The following is a 25,236-nucleotide window of genomic DNA, read 5'->3' as shown; positions in this document are numbered from 1 at the left end:
TCTGTCTCTTTCTGTCTGTCTCTGTCTCTGTCTCTCTCTCTGTCTGTCTCTCTCTCTGTCTCTGTCTCTGTCTCTGTGTCTCTCTCTCTCTCTCTCTCTGTCTCTGTCTGTCTCTCTGTCTCTGTCTCTTTCTCTGTCTTTCTCTCTCTGTCTCAGCAAAGCCCAACTCCTGTCGGGCTGGCATCTAGAAGAATCGCTGTCCACCCCTTGGTAAACTCACTGAATTCTTATCTGAGTGCTCTGTCCTTTTTCCTGCAGCATTTTTAAGGCTACCTACAAGCTCTGTTTATCAGAAAAGGCTGGGGGGGGGGCACTATTTTTGCAGACATAAAGCCAAGCAATCCTGGATGCTATGTGCTGAGATCACCTGGCAGGATAAGGTACCTGACACTGAGGTCCTTTCTTGAGCTGAACCACCAAGCACTCAAACTGTAGGGCAAAGCGCAAAACTCCGACAGGCTGGCCACACTGTCTGAATGCCAAGCATGCGCTTGCCAAAAAGACTGTTTTATGGAGAACTCGCACTAGGCAAGTGCTCACACAGAGATCAGAAGAAATGATACAAAAACACTCTGAAGGCCTCTCTGAAGAACTTTGGACTCACTTGTGTGACATGGGAGACACTGGCGCAAGACCACCCAGCATGGCACACCCTCATCAGAGAAGGAGCTGTGCTCTGTGACCAAAGCAGAGTTGCAGTAGCTCAAAAGACACGTGAGATGCACAAATTTAGAGACATCTCCACTCCAAATGTTCATGTGCACTATTTGTGCCCGATCTGTGGCAGAGCCTTTCAGCTCCTATTATTTGATCAGCCACAGCTGGACATACCTTGACGCTGATGTAGTGACATCATTTCAGTCCTCTTCAAGAACGAAGGATAGCCACCAAATCAAACCATTTGTTGGGCCCCGTGCTAAGCCCTGGTCACACAAAGAAAGACAAAAACAATCCCTGAATCCAAGGAGCTCACACTCCACATGTACATAATCAGGCATGTATGAGATTTACACAGAGTAGATAGAAGGAAATCTCCCAGAGTTTTCAGGAGGGATACGTGTAATATCTTACACTTGAACATAAAAAGCCAGCACCCCAAGTGCAAGACGTGGGTGGCAGGGCGAGTATAGTGATTCATTTGAAAACTGGTGTTCTTGATGTGGTGTCCATGTACCCCCACCCCTGAGGAGATATTTCAAGGGGTCCATGAACTTGTTGGATTTAAAAAAATATTTCAATAACTGTATTTTAGTATAATCAATTCCATTGAATTATTATATCTTTTATTTTATACATTTTAAAACATGCTTCTGAGAAGGGGTCCATAGGCTTCACCAGCCTGCCAAAGACAGCTGAGAACCCCTATTTGAAAAGGATCTGCGGGCTTAGTGGGCTGCAAGCTCCATACCAGCCAACCTAGCAATATGGCAACCATGAAAGCTGCCAGTAAGAGAAGCAGAGTAGCCGGGTCCCACATCCTCTGCCTGGTCAGGTCACATCTGGAATATTGTGACCAGATAGGAGCCCCTTTTCAGGAAGGGCACAGGCAAACTGGAGATGTTCTAAGGAGGACAGCTAGACTGGCCAAGGACCGTGAGTCCATATCACTGTAAGATAGCCTGAAGGAACTGGGGACACTTAGATTGGAGAAGAGAAGACAGAGGAGGGACAGGAGAGCTGCCTTCAAGAATTTTAAAGGCTGTCACTTGGAAGAGGGATTAGCTTTATTCTGCTTGGTCCCAGAAGGCAGAAACAGGAGTAATGAGGGAACTTTCAAAGAGAGAGATTTTGGCTTAATGTACGGGAAATCTTCGTAGCAATTAGAGCTGTCCAAACTGTGGGGCTGCCTTGGGGGTCTTGAGTTCTTCCTCAATGGGACAGGCTTCAAGCAGAGACTCTGTGTCTCTTTTTGGGTGTGCTATAGTGGGGATTCCTTTTCCGGTATGGGCTAGACTCGGATGGGTTCTTTGGTCCCTTCCAACTTGGGGACTCTGTTATGAGAATTAATTTTACCATTTTATAGAAGAGAAAACAGAAACTGAGAGTTATAAGTGACGTGCCTATGGTCACACACAGCTAGAAAGTGGCATATGGCAGCCTTGAATCCAGGCCTCTGTCTCCTAGCTTATTGCACTTTGCAATGTTACCTACCTCTAAAATAGAATTTCACTCTGTCCTGGTTTTTTCAGCTAGGTGGTGTGGTGGATGGAGTGTTGAATTTGAAATCATGAAGTTGTCGTTTAGGCATTTTTCAGTCATGTCTGACTCTTCATGACCCAATTTGGGGTTTTCTTGGCAACGATGCTGGAGTGCTTTGCCATTTCCTTCTCCAGCTCATTTTACAGATGAGGAAACTGAGGCAAATGGAGTTAAGTGACATGCTCAGCGTCATGTGGCTAGTGCATATGTGAGGCTGGATTGGAACTCAAGGTAATCATGAAGACTCGAGTTCCAATCTGACCTCTTATATTTCCTAGCTAGGTGACTCTAGGCACTGCTTGCCTCAGTTTTGCATCTACTTCCCAGGGTTGTCTTGAAGATCAAATGAGACAATATTTGTAAAGCATTTTGTAGCCCTTAAAGTGCTATATGAATATTAGTTCTTATTATTATTTTTAGAATAATCATAGTACCTACCCCACAGGAGATTTATTAGTCTAACATGTAAAGTGCTCTGTCAATTTTAAAGCTATCTATAAATGCTATTATAATCCTATTTCTTGGATGAATGGATCCTACAAAAGGTAGGATGGGAATTTTTAGGTCATCTTTCTCTCATTAATGCAATCCCTTTTTGACTCATACACAGTAATTTCCCTTTGGAATTAAACCAGTAAGATCTGGCTGCTGGGAAAAAAGAGCCCCTTTCAGCCAAGGAGGGACCTTGTTTTAGCCATACAAGACTTCCTAAGTCTCCATCCATATCAGGTTACATCAGGAAAGAGGCAATAACAGGTCTCCCGTCCTGAAGCTTGAGAGCTTCTCTGGATCTGAGCACAGAGCTGCAAACGGGAAGGTCTATGGAATCCCCAACTAGTCCCCAAGCCATGACCTCATGAGAGAGGCACACAAGCAGGAATGGGATGTCTCTGCAGCCTGAATGGGGAGAGGAGGAAGGCATGTCTGAGAGTCCCATGTCCAACATTTCTCTCAATGACTTGAATGAAGGCAGCTATGGCCAGCACGCTCATCCAAGTTCTCAGCTGCCAGGACTCGAGGAGGAGAGATAGCTGCATTGCTGGATGACAGAAGCGGGGGACAAAGTGATCTTGACAGTCTGAATGATGGGTAGGATAGAAGGCGAATGAACTGAACAGAAATAAATGTTGTCTTGTATCAATGGGATGAGCAAAAGATGGGTCACATGTGACCATCCAGCAGTGAGGGTGAGAAATCTCCATTGCACATTGCTTGGCACATAGTAAACATGTAATAAATGCTTGCTGATGGACTGAGTCTGAATTGTCTTCAGAAGGATTCAACAGTGGACTAAAGCATTAGAAAAACTGAATGTGACCTTTGGATGCTTTAAGAGAGGGCCTTTAAGAGAGGACCAGTAAGAAGAGCAAGGGAAGAATAGTCCAGTCATCATAGACAAATAGTACCTTTGCCTTTATGCAGTTATTGAAAAAAATATTGAACAACTGAGGCCAGGTACAAGTCCTTGGGGCACACCACTGGACAGCACCTACCACATTGATATTGAGCCATTCAAAATTGTCCTTTGAGTCCTGCCATTTAAATGGGTCTGAGCCCACCTGATTGTATCATTTGTCTAATTCATATCTTGTCACCCTTGCCCATAAGAATAGCTGTTTAGTCATTTTTAAGTTGTCTGACTCTTCATGCCCCACTGGGGGTTTTCTTGTCAGAGATACTAGAATGGTTCACCATTTCCTTCTCTAGCTCATTTTACAGGTGAGGAAACTGAGGCAAACAGGGTTAAGTGATTTGCCCAGGGTCACAGAGCTAGTAAGTGTCCGAGGCCCAATTTGAACTCATGGAGATGAGGCTTCTTAACTCCAGGCTCCGCAACCTATCCACTGCACTAAGTAGCTGCCCCGTGAATGGTTGGATATACTCTATCCAGAGCTTTGCTTAAGTCTAGGTAAAGTAGACGCACAGCATTCTCCTCAACAACTAGTGTAGAAATTTTATCCAAAAAGGACATGAGGCAATTCTGGTATCGCTTGTTCTTGATGAAGCTGGGCTGGCTCTTTGTAATCACATCAATAGAAATGTTTCGCTTTTTAGACCCATCTCTTTAATGAATTACTATAAGATTTTCCTGGAAATCCAAGTCATACTCACTGCCCTATAGTTTATAGACTTTGCTCTTTCCTTTTTTTCTTACACTTTTCCTCCTACCTCCAGCTTCCTGGATATTCCTCAAACACGACACTCCATCTCTGGACTCTGGCTGTGCCCCCTTCCTGGAATGCCCTCTCTTCTCATCTCTTCCTACTGGCTTCCCTGGCTTCCTTCAAATTCCAGCTAAAATCCCACTTTCTACAAGGAATTCTTTCCCTTTACCCCTTAATATTAGTGTCAGTTGTCGCCACTTTGTCCCGTCTACAGTCTATTTGTACATACTTATTTGCCTCTCGCCTTTCCCGTTAGACTGTGAGCTCCTTGACCTTTCTTTGTCACCCCCATACTTGGCAAGTGCCTGGGACACTGATCTACAGATCCCCTTTTCCCTCCTTATTGAAGTTGTTTCTCTTTGTGATTTTAGAATTTAATTCCTATCTCCCATCTCTTCTGGACTGACTTCTCCTGAAGCATTTTGGTTCAATGTCTCTGAAATCTTTGCAATCTGCTCTTCCACAATTTAGGGTGCACCTCAGGCCATGCCCAGATTGTCTCTCCTTCTCTACCACAGACTCCGGGATAGAGTGCTTGCTTCTCGCCCAAGTTATCCTTAATTTCCACCCTAGCAATCAGTGAGCATCAGATTCAGAATGGAATGTCTACTTTTTGCCTCCTCCACCTTTCAATGGATGAAATTACCACAAAGGCAAATAAATTAGTTGCTCTGCTTCTGGCAGAGAGAGAGGGAGAGCTCCAACAGATGTTTGGATCACTGATTGCCACCTCTACCCCCAATCATGCCTCTGAGTTGGGCTTGTCGTGTGTTTTGAAATTTTTTCATCTATTTCCTTTTTCTGCCCAAGTGGTCTGTAGCATACTCCAATGATAAAAACACTTCTTTCTCCCTTCTTTGACTTTCATTCAAATATTCTCCATTGTGCTTCCCCCTCTCTAGTTTCTGGATTTCTTCACTTAAGTTTATCTCCTTAATATACAATTCTACTGTCCCCTTCTTCCCTGTTTTTACCTATCCTATTTCTACCCCTGCCCAGCCACGGTCCAGGCCTAGCATAAGATGATATTGGGTCTCAGGGATACTTATGAGGTCTAATTCCCCCACCCCATTAGGACAAGTTTCAAGTCACCATTCCCTTACTAGTTTCCTCTTGAAAGGGGTAGAATGGTCCCAGGAAATGACTGCTGGACTTCTAGTCAGAACACCTGCATTTGAATCCCAGCTCTGCCTCATACTAGTGTGTGACCTTGGGCAAGTCATTTGTCTCTAGGTCTCATCGAAAATGAGAGTGTTGGATCAGATGACCACTAATATCATGCTTATAGCAGCTAGATTTCACACTGGAGAGAACACAGGACCTAGAATCAGGAAGACCTGAATTTAACCCTGGACAAAAAGCTCCCTCAGCCTCTGTTTCCTCATCTGTAAGATGGGGTTAATAATAATTACTTCACAGGGTTGGTATGAGGATCAAGTGAGTTAATACGTAAAGCGCTTTGAAAAATGTAAAGGGCTCTGTGCCCACGTGAGCCAGCTAGGAAAGTCCTTCGAGCCTAGACCTATCCCACATTTATTCTCTGAAGAGTGGGGATAATTCTCATCCTGCCTCCCTCCCGGGTTTGTCGTAAGGGAAGAACTTTGCAGCCCAGAGAGAGGTGAATTATTATGTTGGAATGTCTCCCAGGGGTATGTGGGAACTTGGCTGCTTCTGCCTCGAATTGTAGCCAGAGGTGGCAAGGACACTTTCCCGCTTGGTACTCCATGTCCTGGAAGCAAAGTTTCCAAGTGTGGATTCAGCGTTTTCTGTTATCTGGGCTCTGATAGGGTGGGCGAGAGTGGCTGAGTACACACATGTGTGTGCATCCAGATACATGCAGACAGTGCATGAGTGCATACGCAGCTCTTCTCTTTACACACATGTGCAGTGATGACGTTTCATATATAATGTGGGATGGAGCACTCAGCATGTTATCTCTCACCCTTTGTCCACGAGTTTCTTAAAATATCTTGCCTGGAGAATGTAAAAATAGCCAGGCCAGCGATGCGTGGAAAGGCCTGGAAGGTCTAGTGAGGGGGGCTTGTCACCTGTATGGTCCCCAATATTCTGACCTCCTGAGGGGACGATGTTAGGGAGCAGGGAGTGCCTGCAACAATCAGCCCAACCCCCAACTCCAGCAGCACTTTACAAAACCGCCCTCACAAGGCAGGGGCAGCTGGAGGGGGCTTGGAGGCAGCAAGTCTTAGGTTCAATCAACCAAGCAACGTTCATGAAGTGCCTGCTATGCTCCAGGTATTGTGCCAAGCATTGCTCCAAATTCAAATCCCCCTCACTGATTGTGTGACCCTGGGCCAGTCCTATAATTTCCCTGCGTCTCCAACAAATCCCTGGCAGGCTGGCCAAATTCCAGATTGGCTGATATTTCTTGCCATTATTCTAGGAGGGAGGTGGGGCAGGGATTCTCATTCCCCCCCCCCCCATTTTACATCCATGATGCTGGAGTTAGGGTCTGAACACACATCTCTTCTCCTCCTCTTCTTCCTCCTTTTTCTCTTCCTCTTTTTCCTCCTCCTCCTCTTTCTCTTCTTCCTTTCTCTTCCTCTTCTTTTTCTTCTTCTTTCTCTTCCCTCCTTCACTTCCTCTTTCCTCCTCTTCCTCTTCTTCCTCATCCTCCTCTTCTTCCTTCTCTTCCACCTTCTCTTTCATCTCTTCCTTCTCTTCCTCATCCTTCTTCTTTTCCTTCTCATTTTATGTTCCTCCTGCTCCTCCTTTAATATTATTATTATTAACCACTGAGCCCTCATACAACCTTGGAACTCTGCTGAGTCTCAGAGCAGAGACCCCATTGGCCTCAGCCTAACCAAGAAATCAGGACATTATTATTTGTACTGGGACCCAGGGGCACTGAATGAACAGAGGTCCCCCTGGAGGCTGGTTTTCATGGGTGCCCACTGGCATCTCCCAGTCTCTGTCTTCCAAACGATCCTAGGGAAAGGGAGGATATTCCAGGAAGAAGGGACAGCTATGGTTGGAAAGAGTGGGTCATGCTAGATTGTGGAGGGCCTTGAATGCCAGGAAAAGGATTTTAAAACTTGAATGGGGAAGCAGCCAGGAGGCACTGGAGGCCCTTGGGCACAGACGTGACACGGTGCAGTGCAGATTGAAGAGAACTTACTCTGGGATGGCAAGAAGGATGGGAAGGAGAGGGGAGGCAGGCAGAATTCCCAGGCAGTCAGGTCACCGTAGCAAACTCTCTCCACTGACCAGTCCTTTCTGCCAGACTGGTGTGTGCCATTCCCTCTTTTCACTTAATGGCCGAGCTCAAGAAAGGGACCCGCCCCTCCCTAACGAAACATTTAAAGACAAGTGAGTGATCCAGATGGGAAGCTCAGCATAACTGGAGCAGTCTGTCAGTAAGCATTTATTAAGCTCCTACTATGTGCCTGGCATATAGAGTGGGAACAGAGAGGCAAAAAAGGAACAGTCCCACGCGGCTGGTTACTGAGACAATGTTGAAGCCCAGCTACCTGACCTCCAGACAGAGCTTAGCTACAATACTCACTGGCTTAGGCTTCTCTTTCTGATTTTAATGCCTTTTAAAAAAAACAAATATCCCACTTTATGTCTTCATTAGTACCTTCTTTCAGTTACAAATTGCTTTGACACCCTTGATCATCTTTAATCCTCTTAACAGCCCTTTGATTAGCTAGGGAAGGAATACTATGCTAGTTTCACTTATGAGAAAAGTGAGGGGAAAGGTCTTGTCCAAAGCCATCCAGCTAGGTTGAGATGGAACTAGAGCCCATGGCTTCTGTTCTAAAGTTCCTTCTTCTATCACATGGTGTCTCTCCAGGAGGTACTTGGACCCCTCCTTGCCCTACTCTGTGGGGTTCCTTCAGATGCCCCAGTCTTTCTTTTCCTCCCATGCTTCCTGCTTTCAAGGTTTTCCCTCGGGAGTGTCAGGCCCTGGGCAGACTTTTCCAGAATCTCAAGCTTGAGCTCTCTTGGGGAGTGAAATCATCTGCTCGGAAACGATCATTGGAGCTGACGAGACCACTCATTGAGATAGCATAGATGGAGAAGAAAAGAGGATTCAGGGCAGACCCTTGTGAGATGCCCACCTGGTTGTTGATGGGGCCCGGAAAGGAGAGGTCAGCCAAGAAGGGATGGAACACCAGGAGAAAGCAGTATTCTACAAACCTAGAGAAGAGAGAGTGGACTTTGGGTCAGAATTAGCTGCGGTGGCTGGAGGAGTGGGTTATCATGGGGACAGACTAGATTAAGGAACTGGAAAGTTAGGGCATTTACAGAAACCCAAATATTGATGCTGAAGTTCCCTACTTTGGGGGCAAAACTTGGGGAGGAGAGAGCGACTGTGAGTTAGACCCAGAGCTCATTGAGGAAGGAAGAAGAAGTGGCCACTGGAATATAGACTGTGGGTAAATGCGGATGATGTGAACCTCGAAGGAAGAGCGTGATAGTGGCAGAGAGAGTCTGGAAGAAGATGGGGACCCAGCAGTTTTCCTCCTGCCCCCTCCTCGATCAGTAAGTGGGAGAGAGATGGGAGAAGTATCCAGTCCAGGGAAGGAGGCTGAGGCAAACAGGGAGTATCCTTAGCGGGGAGCCAGAAGATGGAGAGAGTGGAAGGGGAAGGTGATGAGTTCTTTTCCCCTGGATGTCTTCAAGCAAGGCCTGGATGATTCCTCCCTTGTCAAGGGGGTGATCGAGGGGCTTCTGGCTCAAGCACGGGGCAGTCAAGGTAGGCTCAGGTCCATTCCCACTCCAAGATTCTGGGATGCTAGCATCTCTATGTATGTTGGTTCCAGAGATTGGAGAGACTGACAAAAACAGAATGGAACAAACAAACAAACAAAAAATAAAAAAAACCCTGCCCTTTGCTGGGAGGGTGTCCATTTGCATCTACTGGCACTTGATAATAATAACAGCTTATGTTTTCATAATTTTAAATTTTAAATTTATGAAGTGTTTGCTAGACATAAATATATAATCACGGAGCAGTAAGGGACCTCAGACTTATCCCCTCCAACTCACTCACATTTTTCAGGCAAAGATACTGGGTCCCAGAGATGCCAAATTCACAACAGCCCTTTGAGAGTGGTGGTGCAAGTATTCTGATTCCCACTTTTCAGACGAGTTCATTGAGGCCCCAAGAGCAGTGCAGTAGAGTAGAAACCAAGGTTCAAATACCAACGATGCCACACGTGACCTAGGGCACGTCATAGCCTCTCTGAGCCTCAGTTTCCTCATCTAAAAAATGAAGCAAAGATATCCTAGATGTCTTCCAAGGTCCCTTCCACACCTTGATCTCTAAGCTCATGATTCTAGTGGCAAAAAGATTTACCCAAGGTCTTACAGGAAGTTAGTGGCAAAGCTGGGACCCTGGTGTAAAGTGGATGAGTCCACTGGTCTTCCCATCCCACACTGCATCATCACTCCCTGTGTATAAATAGCCCAGGGATCTTTAAAGTGTTTAATGTTAGGAGGAGGATAGAGACCGGACCAGTGACTTAAGGAAATCCCGGATAAAGAGCCACCAATTGCCAATGCACATTGGTAGTTGTTCTGTGCTTAGAGCCACCCTGAGTACCTGAGGGAGGGTCTTGCCTAGAATCTACAATCTATCAATAAGTCAGTCAGTCAGACAGTTAAGTATGGGTTAAACACTGACTGTGTGTTATGCACTGTGTGTCCTAAGTACTGCGGATGCAAAGAAAGGCCCCCCAAAAGTTTCTGATTTCAGGAAATTCACAGTCTAATGGGGGAGACAACATGCAAACAATTGTGTGCGGAAGAGATATAGACAGTGAGAAAGGTGGATAATGTCTGAGGGGAAGACATGAGCAGCTGGGGCAGAAGGTGCCTGAGGAGGTAAGCCCAGCAGGATGGCGCTAGAAGTGGGCACACTGAGAAGCCTCTTGTGCAAGGCGGGGCGCCTCATAGGTGGGACGGGAACGCAGCTATTCCTGGCTCCAAGGCCAGCTCTCTAGCCACAAGCCACACTGCTTCTATAATACCAAGAATAATAATTTCTATCCAAAGTTGGTGTTTTGCTTTTTACACTCAGCTCCCCACCCCCTCCAGGTGGGAAAGGATTTGTGTCCACACCCACTAGGTTTCAGTCCTTGTGACTTGGCTCCCAATCTTAAGGAGTCAGTTGAGGGGGAAGAGAGCTGTTGGTAGCCAGGCTCAGGTTTCGGATCTGGCCGGGCTTCCCAGGCACTTGAGTAGGCAAAATTAGCCTGCTCTCACCATCCCTGGAATAGTCCTTGCTCCCCTGCTTTGCAGGAAGCACAGCAGTTTTCAACAGGCAGACGTGCTCCATCTAGTCCCTGTTTGGACGGAGTCTTGGGCGCACCTGAACTGAGCCCCTGTGAAGGGACCATGGAGCATAGGGACTCAGCCGAGGGGGCATGCTTGGAGTCTCCGAGTGGAAAATCACACCCAGAATCTGCTTGGTCATGGGTAAGGTACTGCTATGCCTGCCACTGTGGAGGCTGGCCAGCCAGACAGGACTCTGCCTTCCTTCCCCATTGGATCAGCTTTGATGGGGAGAATGGGCATTAGAACTTGGGCAGCAGGGGTGGAGGGTCCCTGGCTTGGGCCAGATAGCATAGGCACTCATGCTGCTCCAGTCAAAGAAAGTGAGAACCACCAGTGAGGTACCTGGGAAGTTACCTGGGTCACCCCCTCGAGCTCTGAGGCAGAGCAAAAAGACCCCTAGATTTGGAGACCAGAAACTTGGCATCAGAGCCTATCCGTGCGCTCGTTACCGGTGTGATGTCAGGCAGGTCGCCACGAGCTTTCTCTGCTGTAAAATGAAAGGGCTGGTCTAGATGGTGAGAGATTTGGAGGTGGAAGGGACCCAAGATTATCTAAGTCATACCCCTCATTTTATAGAGGAGTGAACAGGCTCAGAGGAGAGACTTGCTCAAGCTCTGAACCTGGTGACCTCACTCACTATCTTAGTAGATTCTCTTCTAGTGTTTTCTGTTCTAAGGTCCTTCTCAGTTCCCACATCCCTATTCTAAGGTCCCTCCAATTCTCTGACATTCTGTTCTAAGGCTCCTTAACCTTCACTGGATCTCTTTTCCTCATCTATAAAAATGAAGGGATTGGGCTCCATTATCTCCGAGGTCTCTTCCATATGTCTTGTGATTCATCCGCCTCTGCCGTGATCAGACATTCTCTGTTCTAAGAGACCTGTTCAGCTCTGACAGTCTCTGTTTTCTGTTCTAAGGTCTCTTCGAGCCCCGACATTCTGGGGTCCTACTGTAAAGCCTCTCTGCTTGTTACAGAAGGCTGGACACTGGGGGAAAGTTAGCAGAGCTGAGATTTGAACCCAGGCCTTTTGGTCCTCAATAGGGAGGGTCTGTGGTGGTTTTGTCTTTGTATCCTTGGCACTTAGCATAGGGCCAACCCCTCAATAAATAGTTGATATATTGATTGATTCCCAAACCAGTGTTCTTCCTACCTCACCATCTGGTGCTCTCAGATTCCTTCCAGTGCTGTGATCTATATGTATGGTGCCCAGAGGAGAATTCAAAGCAGTGAACACTGATCAAGCACTTACTATATGCCGAGCACTGGGGGAGGCGGGGGAAGCTTTGGCTATGACAGATGCTATTGTTTGGTTGGGGGCTAATAGGTAACTGTCCTGTATGTACAATATCCCATGATGGGATTAGAGATAGGCCAAGAGTTAGAGACAAGGTCTGTGTGGGGAGGTCAGAAGGCTTCGTGGCAGAGGTAGTATTTGCATTGGTCTCTAAAAGTTAGGTGGAATATGTCCTGAACATCGTGTTAAAACAGCTGGAAACCAGCTGCTGGGTTCTAGTCCTGTGTCCATGGCAATCCATATCCTTTCTTGCCCTTGGGCACATCCATGGCTCGGCTTTTGGGTAATCCTGCCCCAGGTGTTACAGTTTCTCCCTCTGAGATCACCTCCTATCACCACCATGTTTATTTTGCGAAGCACAATATGGAAAGGGCTGTTTTATTCTTTGTTTCCTAGAACTGAGTACAGCATCTTAAATCTAGTGAGTGTGACAGAGGTGTTTGTTTGCTGCTCGCCAGAGGAGGCCTCCTACCTTCCTTTGACCTGTTTTGCCCACTGGGCAGAGTGTGACCTTTGACTCTCAGGGCTTCTCTTAAGATGGGATGCTATTCTAGATGTGACCTTCCAGAAACCAGAGCTTTCCCCACCCTGGAGAGAACACACAGAATGTTTGCTGATTTGAGAGAGGCTACTGTTATAGTACCTGACCCAAAGGTTGATGGAGATTGCCTTCATCATCTTGCGGAAAGCTCTAGGCCGACATCTTGTGTCCTATGACAGAACCAAGCCTCGAAGAAGTTATCTCACTGCCTCCCAATATCCCTAACAGACTTTTAGAGAAACCAGGGCCTGGGGGATGCAGTTTGTCTTAGGGATCTCTGCAATTTACTCCTACCTTTCTTTGAAGATGCTAGAAAACCAATCAAAGAGAAAGGACAAGCAGAAAGCCAATGGGGGTGGGGGTGGAGCTGTTCCAAATGCTTCCGAGGCCCCAACATTCCTGCCAACTACTCGCTGACTGTATTTGAATATAACTCCTTCCCATACCAGAGACCTTGACTGATAGATGAGTGAGGAAAGGAAGGGGCACATTTGTAGTTTTCATTATTGAAGGCATGGAAAAGAAGTGGGAGAGGGGAAGGGAGCCTGGCGTGAAAGGCAGAATTGGAACGGCCCTGACCTTGGATCTGGGAGAAGGCATCATCTGACCTGAGCTCTGCCACTAACTCAGTCTGGACAGACCCCCGCCCACCTTGGCCTCAGTTTACCCCTCTGTCAAACTGAGGTGGGAGGCTTAGACTCAATGATCTCTAAGGACCCTTTCAGCACTAATATTCTACATGGGAAAGTTCCTCCCAGCTCTGACCGTTTTCTATCTAAGGCTTCTCTCAACTCGGACATCCTTAGTTCTAAAGTCTTTCCGAGATCTGACATTTTTTGTTCTATGTTCCAAGGTCCCTCCTAGCTCTGACATTCTGTCTTCTCTTGAAATCTCTACATTGGATTTCGGACCAGTTTATAGGATGTTCTACCTTCTACCCAACTGTTCCTGATTCTCCCAGCTCATAGTGCCTCCCCCACCCCCAAAGGACCTTGGATTTTGTACCTACTTACACAGGTATATACACCCCCTTTACCTCCCTTCTCACCCCAAAGAATATAAGCACCTTGAGGGCAGGGACAGTTTCATTTTTAACTGTATCTCCAGGGCCGACTGTATGCACAGTGCCTAGCACATAGTAGGTACATGATAAATGCTTATGGATGGATTGATGGTTAGTTAATTACTTGTTATTGTTCAGTCATTTCAGTCATGTTGGTCACTTCATGACTTCATTTGGGGTTTTCTCAGCAAAGATACTGGAGTGGTTTGCCATTTCCTTTTCCAGCTCATTTTACAGTTGAGGAAACTGAGGCAGACATGGTTAAGTGACTTGTGCAGCATCACACAGCTAATAAGTGTCTGAAGCTGGATTTGAATTCAGATCTTCCTGACTCTAGGCCCAGCTGCTTTATCCACCTACTTGCCTGGGTTAATTAATTAGATAGTGATACAAATGGCTTTCTCTAGCGGTCTGAGTCTTAGAACAAGGACCAGGTTTGATCCACGGTTAGGGGAGAATCCTTCCTTCAGTCCCAGTCATGCTATTGACTAGCTGTGTGATTCCAGACACTCAGCACAATACTCAGTTTCTTTATTTGTAAAATTGGTGGTATGGTGTTGGGAGAGGTTGAGGGACAGCTGGACAAGGGTGATCTCTAAGGCTCCTAGCTTGGCCTTCCTGTAATTTTCTATTTCAGTTGAACAGGTAATTTTGGTGGGGTTGGTGCCTAGGGGATGGGGACTATGGAATATTCTGGCCACTTTATTTTTCTGGTGAGCTGGAAGTAAGATAGAAAGCCCTTGTTTCTTGCTTCTTTGCTTAAAGTCACTTCTCTTTCCCAAACTGCCCCATTCTCTCTTCTTGTCTTATGGTTCAGGAGGCACAAGGACCTCTTTTGTAGCTGGTAGAAGATTCTGCAGGGCCTCCCGTCAGCCTTCCTACTGCAAGTCATGGATGCTTATTGCCATTTTATGGATGAGAAAACTGAGGCTCCGAGTTTTAGTAACTGCCCAAAGTCACACAGCAGGTTGATGCCAGAGTTCACACCCAGGACTTAGGACTCCAGGCTGAGCTCCCACCTAGGACACCCAAGGGCCTCTGGCTAGTGAGCTTGGGCACGCCTGCTGTTTGAGGGTTCAGGTGCCTTGACATTTTCTGTAATTAGCCATTTTACAGGATTTCAGTTGGAAGCATCAGTGTCAGGCAGGCAGGAAAGCAACAAGTATTTATTAAGTGCTTACTGTATGCCAGTGCACAATGACCATCTACTCCAAAGGAAGAAATCCCTTCAGCTACACACCTGTCAAGTGGTTTTCCATCCTCTCTCTTTCTGGAGGTCGAGAGTGATGGGGGAGCCCTCTCTTAGAGCAGCCCACTCCCCTTTGGGATGTCGAGTTCTGCCCTCTGGTTCTGCCCATCTGGGTCAAAAGGAACCTCTTCCACAGCTCAGCCCCACCTTCTCCCCTCCCCGACCCCAGTCTTTTCTCCAGGCGAAGTATGCCCATTGCTTTCCATCTTTGTATGATATAGACTCCAAACCTTTCATCACCCAGGCCACCTTTCTCTGTACACTCTCCGTGTTATTAATTTTCATCTTAAACTGTGGAATGCCAGGGCTGATCATAGCATTCTAGACGTGATTGGAGAGGGGCATTCTTCAGAGAGATTATTAACAAGTTCTTAGCAAACTTTAAGGGGCCGTATCAATCTTAATTATTATTATTTTTATGCCTCTTTTTCTCTAAAAGCTATGCATCTTTTTAAAATATTAGTTTAATTCCCTCCTTACTTCCCTCATTGAAAAAAAGAAAAAACAAAACTCTTGAAAGAAATAGAATGACTTTCACTGTGGTTCACAATTGGCTTTGCTTCAGAGACTGCTGCATCAGTCCTATCGCCAATGCTACTGAGTTTGCGGTCTACTAAAACCCCCGGATCCTTTTCAGCTAAAATATTGTCCAGCAGTGTCTTCCTTATCTTGTACGTGTGAGGTTGGTTTTTGGGACTTTGTGAGGTTGCAGGATTACGTTAATCTGTTCCACTTTTGAATTTATTTGAAATTCAAGTGACCAGATCATGCAAGTGCAGCAGAAGAAGGAAGGAGACTGGGAGGGTGAGAGATGTGGGCTTGGAAGATGTCCCCAAGAAACAAAAGCAGATGTGGGTGTGCCTTGACCTTGGCTGAAGCCAAACTCCTGTTTAGCTCTGAAATTCTGGGACTTGAGGAGGTTTCCAGTCACTTCCCAAATTTCTGTGGGGCAGTGTAAGGGTTAGTGTTTCTGGCAAAGACACCGGAGCAGTTTGCCATTTCCCTCTCCAGCTCATTTTACAGATGAGGAAACTGAGGTAAACATCATTAAGGGACTAGTCCAGTGTCACACAGCTAGTGAGTGTCTGATCCGGGTTCGAATTCTGGCTCAGCCTGACTGTGACAAGGCCCCCCTCTTCTTTGGGTCTCAGTTTCCTTCTCTTGAGAAGACCCGATGGCATGAGCTGGTCTCTAAAGCTACGTCTAGCTCCAAATGCTATGGTTCTCAAGGCTCCTTTCGCCTTTCTGCAGAAACGTCATTTTCTATTCCTTTAATCATCTCTGTTCTTCTTGGAATCTCCTCCCACCGCTCCCCCACATCATCCCTTTACAATCCTCTTACAACACAAAGGTCAAGCCAGCCGAGGTAATTTAATGAGGTCTTGGCCCAAGCAGGGCTCAGGGGAACATTACTCCCTGGCCTTCACATGTCACACTATTAATACACCTCAGCCTTAGATTAGCTTCTTTTACATAACAAAGTGCTAGTGTTGACTTACTCATTCTCCGATTGTGGTCCATCATGACCCCCAGGTCTGCTTTACTCATGAACCCATTTTTATCTCATTGACTTTAGAGGCAGCCAGTGGGTCCGTGGATAGAACCCTGATCCAGGAGTCAGGATGAACTGAGTTCAAATCTGGCCTTAGCCACTTACTTTCTGTGTGAGTCTGTGAGAACCTGCCTCAGTTTCCCGCAACCTTAAGATGGGGATAATACTAATACCTTGAAGGGTGGTTGTGAGAAGCAAAAGGGATAGGGATTGTAAAGCTCTTTGCACAGTGTCTGGCACATAGTAGGTACTCTAAAATGCACATGCCTTTCCCCCTCCCATGTCCCCTGACACTTGTCTGGTTTGGATGGACCCCTTCTGCCTCTCCTATAGTCACAGAGCACCGGCGTCGTGGAGTCAGAAAGACTTCACATTCTGCCTTTGATATTGATTAACTCTACGACCCTTGTCAAATCCTTCACCTTCTCTGAGATATGGCTTTTCTCAGACCCAGTTATCACCGGCTGCGATCTGCCTCCGTGGATGGAGTTCTCACGTGGAGGAAATGACAAGGGCTGTGGACATATTTATAACCAACACGAATAAAGACGGAAGGTTTGTAAAGGGCTTCCCGTGCACGGCCTCATTGGATCCTCACAACAATCCTGCGAGATAAGTGATACTGTGATCCCCAAAGCTTAGATAATAATAGTAGGGATGGTGAGTCAGCCCATCCATGAGCTTCAAGGCTCTTTCCTTAGTGTACATAGGATTGTCTTCACTCTGCAGGGGAGGTGCCTGAACCAAATGATAGGGAAAAGAGAGAGCGAGGAAGCAGAAAGCCAGGCCGTGGAGCCAGGCTCTTCTCCCTACAGTGACTTGGCCCCAATGGGCCATTTCATGATTAATCTGAAGAAGCCCGTTGCCTGGAAATAATATGATACAAGCTGTGGCCTCATGGAAATTCCCAGCCAACTGTCCATTGTCACTCACTCCTCCCTCCTCCCCTCATCACTCACGCATTCATGTACTCAGAATTCCCATTCAAGGAATCGGGAGCTTCGGCCTATGGATCGCCCCGGCCCCATTTGCCCCAGACTCACTCAGGCCTCGTTAAGCCTCTTGTGGAAGGAGGAAAACTCGAATTTGAGTCACTATTCCCAGAATCTCTGACCGTCCCACGACCTAACTGGGGGACCTGCCCAGGAGGCACCTGCCCCTCCGGGCCCCTCCTCACTTGTAAAACAGGAAGGCTGGACTAAAGGTCTGTTCCATTCTGGGATAATGAGATTCTGGATTGGGGGGCTTATTTTATGTCACCCCCACCCAAATGATGCCCCAGCTAACTCTTTGTTGTTGTTCAATCATTTTCAATCTGACTCTCCATGACCCCATTTGGGGGTTTTCTTGGCAAAGATACCGGAGCAGTTTGCCATTTCCTTCTCTGGCTCATTTTACAGATGAGGAAACTGAGGCAAACAGGGTTAAGTGACTTGCCCAGTGTCACAGAGCTAGTGAGTGTCTGACACCAGATTTGAACTCAGGTCGTCCTGACTCCAGGCTCCCATCCACAGCACCACCTTGTTGGAATAAATCTATTCCAACTCCTTTATTGTACCAATAAGGAAACTGAAGTATAGACAGGTTAAGTGACCTAGCTAGTAAGTTGTCTGAGCCTGGATTTGAACCCAGGTTTTCCTGACTCAGAATCCAGAATCCTCTCCACTATACTGTGTCCCTTGAGGACAGGGATGATTTAATTCTTTATGTTTGTATCCCTATTACCTAGCACAGTGCAGGGTATATAGCAGGTGCTTAATAAATACATGTCCATCAACAAGCATTTATTTAACACTTATTCTGCGCCAGGAACTGTGTTTGATGAACATAACTAAGACTTGGTTTTTAAGGTTAGCAAATTGCTTTCAATGCCTTTGAGGTTCCATCCTTATTTTATTGATGAATCTCAAAGAGGTTTAGTAACTTGGGGTTACCCAGTTAGGAGGACGATGATTGGGACACAAGTGTGCCACCCTGCTCCAGTCCAGGAGCTGAAGAGCTTTTATCCACCCCCAGGACCACACTGGGCCTCTGCCCTGCACCAGTCTTCCCAGTGAGTGGGAGCTTGGGGCTGCTGGGAGATGGGCCAGCTCCTGGCCTGCCCCTGGCCAGGCCCAGCTTGTAACTGTGATGAGGACATGAAGGCTAAGTGGCTAAGTGTCTGTGGGCTAGGGCTTGGGGGCTATTTTCACTCCTGGCCCCCAGCCAGGCGAGATGCCAGGCCAGGGCAGCTGGAGAGGACAGGAGATCTTGGAGGCACCTGCTAATGGGGCTGTGGGCCACTTGTGGTTGGTGGCAGCCACCTGTGCTGTGCCCTTTCCCCTAGTTTATCTGAAGTTCTGCCGTTTAGCAGGGTCTTGGCTTGCTCCTGGCTGATCTGGTGATATGTCCAGAGATATAGATATAACCCTGGAAGTTTGCTAAGCCCTTATCTCCAAGAGGCAGAATCACCCAGTGAGTAGAGGTAGGGAAATCTGGGTTCAAAACTTACCTCTGATGCTGTGTGATCCTGGACAAAGCATTGAATCTCTCTGGGTCATGGTTTCCTCATCTCCACGATCGATTTATTCAACCCCCGCCCCAAATAAATGATAGATACCCAATCCGCCTCACAGACTGAGCATGGAAGAGTCCTTCGAACTATAGAGATATTGTACAAGAAGTGTGTTTAGTTAATAATTACGATAATAATAGCTATCATTTATGTAGCACTTTAAGGTTTACAAAACACTTTACAAATATTGTCTCATTTAATCCTCACAACAACCTGGGGGGGTGTGTTAAATGCTATTTTGTCTCATTGTACAGATGAGGAAACTGAGGCAGACAGGCTAAGTGACTTGCCCAGGGTCACACAACTAGTAAATATCTGAGTCTGAATTTGAACTCAGGTTTTCCTGACTCCAGACCCAGAGCTCTATCCACTGTGGCCCATAGGGAATATCTACAAATTATCAAACAAGTTGAGAAGGGATGGATTCAAGAGGTTGGTGGAAGCTGGGGCCAGTAACCAATCAGCATCCTTCCCTTCCTCCCTAGCAGACCCTCGAGGAGCCAAGGGAGGACTGAGCTGTGGCAGAGATATCAAGAGCTGTCAGCTCTCCATGGATGTCTGAGTAGGAGACCCGTGGACACTCCAGCTTGTCCATGTTTTCTCCCAGGACAGAGGCCAACTTGAAATTTATGTACATGTGGTTGTTTATATGATGTTGGCCGACATATAAGCTCTGTTGTGCATGTTTAGCAAATCTTTGCCCTCCATCCAGAGTGTCCCAAAAGTCTTGGTGCCAAAAGACTTTTGGGATGCTCTATACTTGCTTGGACAGAGCTCCCCAACTCATAGCCAGTCAAAGGGAGGAAAAATTCTGTGTACAGTAGCAGAGAATCCAATAAAGGCTGAAAATAAAAAGCCAGGGCAAGATGTTCCTGCCTGTTTAAGCACTCACTTTTGGTCCTCTCATATCTATTGATGTGTTAGTAACCTGAATGAAATGTCTGCAAAGTTCAAGGGTTTTTCATATTCCCACGGAGAAGACCCCATGTCCCCTAGAATCCTCTTAGGAGCCGGATGGTAGCACACTCCGAGGTTTGTTCAGCTGAATACCATGTACTTATGCACCAACCAACCTTCGTTCAGCCTCCTAGATTGAAGCTCAGACACTGCAAAAAGATGCCCAAGAGGTGAAGTTGTTCTGGCTTACGGTGGGAGCCAAAGCATCTCAGCATTTATCCGACAAACTCTCATTCAACTCAATTCATTTCACTTCCATTCAGTTCAGATCAATTCAATCCAGCAGATATTCTATATATAATATTTCCATTTAATGGTATTTTATTTTTCCAATTGCATGTAAAGATAGTTTTCAACATTACTTTTATAAGATTGTGAGTTCCAAATTTTCTCTCCCTCCCTCCCCATTCCCCTCCCCAAGACGGCAAGCAATCTGATATAGGCTATATACGTACAACTTTATTAAACATATTTTCACATTAGTCTTATTGTGAAAGAAGGATCAGAACAAAAGAGAAAACAAACAATCAAAAAAGAAAATAGTCCACTTGGACCTGCACTCAGACTCCGTCAGTTCTTTCTCTGGATATGCATACCATTTTCCATCATGAGTCTTTTGGAACTGTCTTAGATCACTGTATGGCTGAGAAGAGCTAAGTCTATCAAAGTTAGTCATCGCACAATATTTTAGCAGGTATATATTAAGCGCCTACTGTGTGCCAGGCACCAGGTAAATACTTGAGCCACAGAGACAAAAATGTAACAGCCCCTGCCTTTGAGAAACTTCCATTCTATTGATTAAAGAGCTTAGAGAAAGACCTTGGGCACATTGAGAAGCAACCAGAGGATTTTGGGAGGACACAGACATGAATAGGAAAAGAAGATGTGGGTGAATTATAAGCCGCGCTGTTGAAGAGTTGACCTGCACTGACAAAGTCACAGACCCACAGAGGTGGAGGCTAACTCTGGCATGGGTTTGCATTTCATACACAAACTCATTAATTCAATGCCAATACCTTTAGGACACTGCATTTAGCACAGTGTCTGGCACACAGTAGGCACTTAATGAATGTTTATCAATTTGATTGCTCTGGGCTCTGATGGTGGGGCTCAGTGTGAGAAGGGGAGAAGACACTAACCTAGATAATACTCAATATTATACACTGGATACACTAAAAAGTTACACAATCGAGGTCCCTGGGAGGCCGGAAGGGGAAGTCTCTTACTGAGTACAGTGAAGATAGAATCATGAACAAGGCATCCAGAATCACATTCCAAAACTGTAGATAAAATAGAGTATCTCCAGTGATCTCTAGACCAGAGATTTCCCCAAACATTCTTCATCGTGCACCCCATTAACAAAAGAGTCTGTGTACCCCCAGTTGTTGGTTGCTTGTTCTTCATTCTCAAAGAGGACCAAAATGATATCACTATGCTTGAGTCAAGATTCAATGCGTCCGACTGTGGCTGATCCAGCCAATACGAGCTTGGCATGCTCTACCACAGGTTGGGCACAATAGTCTGTGTGAATGGATGGGGCGGATACTCCAAACTTGTGTATCCTGTATTTCCTTTGAGGTGTTTCAATTCTGCTTTGCTCTGATGCGGGCATGCCATGATAAACAGTCCTATGCCAGTGTCTCCCATGTCACACAATCAAATCCAAAGTTCTTGAGAGAGACCTTGAGAGTGTCCTTGTATCATTTCTTCTGACTGCCATGTGAATGCTTGCCCTGTGTGAATTCTCCATAAAATAGTCTTTTTAGCAAGCATATGTTTTATGTTCAAACAACATGGCCAGTCCGTTGGAGTTGCACTCTCTGAAGCAGAGGTTGAATGCCTGGCAGTTTAGTTGGAGTAAGGACCTTAGTGTATGGTACCTTATCCTGCCAGGTGATCTTCAGAATCTTCCTAAGACAATTCAAATGGAATGGCGCTGGCAGATTGTCCAGGTTTCACAGGCAGACAACAATGAGGTCAGTTTGGTGTTCAGTCTAACACCTCGTCTCTTCCACACCCTCCTTTGGAGCCTCCCAAACACTGAGCTAGCTCTGGCAATGCATGCGCCAACCTCATTATCTATGTGTACATCCCTGGAAAGTACACTACCAAGGTGAGGGAACTTATCCGCAGCATTCAAAACTTCTCCATTTGCTGTAACTGATGGTTCCACATAGGGATGGTGTGGTGGTGTTTTCTTGGTGTTAATTGTTAGGCCAAATTTAGCACAAGCAGCAGAGAAGTGATCCATGCTTTGTTGCATCTCAGCTTCAGAGATACGTGATATGTGTATATCGATCAGTTATCTCTGGGTGTTCCTGGATTCCTGCCTCTGTCCAACCCCAAACAAACATGGAGTGGTGTGGGGCTCCCACTCACTGGTCATTGAGGCACTGAGCACATCCTCTGAGGAGCCCCTGCAGCAGCTCTGAGGAAGGAGGATCATAAAGATGTTGGGAGTGTCGAGTGGATTTTCTCAATGGAACCTGAGCATCTATTGCCTTGAATGTCCAGGTAGTGGTTAGCTTATACCTTCCCTGATAGCCCAATAGCCAGGGCAGAAGGAGGAAGGAAGAGAGTATTTTTGGAGAGAATGGAGGTTAATGGTAGAAGGGCAGTTGTGGTTGTGTTCGAGACAAACCCTATGATTGCCTATTACGGGGAGTGTTGGATTCAACCTACCTTCTCAACCTCTAATTGTTTAATCCCACACCATTTGGGTGTACCATGGTCCCCCAGGTGACCTGACCCAGACCACCACGCTACCTGGGCTGTCCCAGAAGCTATCCGGGATGCCAGGGCAGTGGGAAGGCTTACCAGTACTGGGGGCACTCTCCTTTTCCACCACCCCATGGCTTCCCTGTTCACTTGGGCAAGGAGGGGAGTCACCACCTTGATTCCTTCCAATGACACTGAGGCCCATCAGGACTTGCCATCTTCCCTGACTATGCCTTCCACGATCTGACTTGTGTAATGGAATAACCTTTGGGTTTTGCTGCTGATGCTACTGTGTTCCTCAGCCCCGCCCCCCACTCCAGCAAAACTTCCTTTTATGTGTGGTCTCCCCCAGTTAGTGTGAGGTTCTAGAGACCAGGGACAGCCTCTTTTTTTCCTACTTTTATTTGTAGCCTTGGTGCTTAGCCTAAGGCTCTGGAATATAGTAAGTACTCAATAAATGTTGTTTTCATTCATCCAATATTTATGAAATGGTTTATACGCACTATGCCAGGGGTCCTACTGAAGTGGAATCATATTACTACTGATCACAGTAATGGTTGGTTTCTAGAGTGCTTTCTTCAATGTCCATTTGAGGTGGGCAGGGCAGATGTCCTCAGAGAGGGGAAGACTAGCCCAAAGTCACCCAGGTAGGATCACAGACCCATGGCAGCTCAGAGCTGGAGGAGACCTCAGTACCATCCAGTCCACCCTGCACCTGAACAGGCATCATCTCAACAACACACTTGACGATGGTTAGCCAGCCTTTTCTGTGATCCCTCCAGTGAAGGGGAGCTCACTACCTTCCCAGCAAACCTGTTTCCCTTTGGATAGTTCTAATGATTAGGAAGACTCCTCTAATATGGAGCCCATTATGGAATTCAGAGGCTGAGTGGGAGACAGAGGGCCTCCCAGTGTTCTGACCTCAAGGGCAGGCCTCCTTCTATTTATCTGCTTTTAAAACAGGGACCGGATCTTTTGGCTGGTTTGGCTGGCCTTGCTCAGGCAAGGCCCTCTTTGTATGTCCTCTGTTCCCCAAGCTGAGTTTTCAAGGACCCATATCTCCTGGCTGCATTGGGAAGCTTGCATGGCCTGAGGCCAGCTTGGTCTCACAATCATCAAGGACAGGGGTAGGACCCTCAGAGGAAAGGCCCTGAGAGACTTGGGACTCCTGCCTAGGGGTGTTGCCATCAGGACCCTTATCTTTTTGGAACCCCCCTTTTTTGTGTCTCTCCCAGCCCTCCCCCAACCCCATCCCAAGGTTCCTGGTATCCCTACACCAGGAGTTGTCAGGCTTCACCAAGACCATCCTTCTTGGACAGTAGAGACGCTGCCCTTTTGTTTCCCCTCCTCCAAATGCACCCCACCTTCACCCCACATGTGGCTATCTGACTTGAGGGCTTTCTTTGTTACGCACAAAGTATCATTTCATAGAAAGCCACTTTCATACATGATGTTTACTTTTGACAGAGTGGGGAGAATCCCGGGCAGGGAGTTGGGAAGCCTGGGAGTGGAATTCCACATTCTCACTGCTCCTGACAGGCTGCATGACCATGGACAGAGCCCTTCACCTCTGGGCTACAGTTCCTTCTGTGAAATGTAGATCTTGGATTGCACAGTCTTGGCTTGTACTCCCCCTCCCCCTAGTTCTGACACTGTTCTGAGTTTTAGAGTCCCTCAAAACTTAGCTTGGACATTCTGTTTTTCGTGGGCTGAGGTTGCTTCCAGACCTCCCTTCTCTGCTCTCCAAGGCCACTTCAGCTCTGAGGTCTTCTGCTCCATGGTCCCATATATGTCAGGTCTAGGTCTCCTCCCAGCTCTGATATTATTTGTTACAAGGCCCCTTTCATTTCTCACATCCCCTGTTCTAGAGCTCCTCCCAGCCTGGACATTCCACATTCTCTTTTTCTAAGGCTCTAACATTCTCCTGTTCCTTTTGTTTAAGGCCCCTCCCAGTTCTGACATTCTATGTTCTTGAGTCCTCCTCAGCTCTAAAGCTTATGAGATGAGACTGAGGAAAAGATTGGATAAACCCTAATCAAATCCAATGATCATACATTCAGCAAACATACAATTCAACAGAAATTTATTAAACCCCAACTGCGCATAAAGCCCTGTGATTAGAGCTGGGGGAAGTACAGCATTTTGACAAAACTCCATCCTGCTTCCATGGGGCTGAGAGATTAATAGAGGAGATAAGACATTGGCACAGATAGTGTTATCAATATTATAAATGCATAAGAAATAAAAGAAATGAAATGGGGGCTCGTAGCTGGTGGGGACTCAGGGAATGCTTTAAGGAGGTTGTAGCATCTGAGTTATGCTCTGAAGGGTGGGAAGAATTTCAATGCAGGCATGGGAGGAGGTGTGGGAGAGTAGCACCATTTCAGACATGGGGGATGTCTACCCTGCGTCTGCTGCCCTGCCTGCTTTCCACTCAGTCAGGGCTAGTTCAGGGTGGGGGCTGTCTTTCTTTTTATTAACTGAATTCTCACGAGTTTAGCATCATGCCTGGCACATCCCAGGCATCCGATGAGTGTTCACTGGATTTATCAGATTTATTTATAGGCTCAGGGGGTCAGCGAGTAATCATGGCATCATGGGATCATAGATTGAGAGACGGACAGGACCTCAGAGGCCATCT

At 46.6% G+C, this 25,236-nt stretch overlaps 1 protein-coding gene across 1 annotated transcript in view; it reads left to right on the top strand.

Moving 5' to 3' along the window:
* Positions 1–10,628: 10,628 nt before the first annotated feature.
* Positions 10,629–25,236, top strand: part of LPIN1 (lipin 1) — a 157,852-nt gene continuing 143,244 nt past the window's right edge. The window contains exon 1 of the mRNA XM_036748762.1: positions 10,629–10,808. Within this exon, the coding sequence (XP_036604657.1) occupies positions 10,728–10,808 (81 nt within the window). The 5' untranslated portion in view covers positions 10,629–10,727. The remainder of the gene's footprint in view (positions 10,809–25,236) is intronic.

This window comes from Trichosurus vulpecula, chromosome 3, assembly GCF_011100635.1.
Source record: "Trichosurus vulpecula isolate mTriVul1 chromosome 3, mTriVul1.pri, whole genome shotgun sequence".
In the NCBI taxonomy this organism is placed as follows: Eukaryota; Metazoa; Chordata; class Mammalia; order Diprotodontia; family Phalangeridae; genus Trichosurus; species Trichosurus vulpecula.
This window is presented reverse-complemented; position numbering and strand designations above follow the sequence as displayed.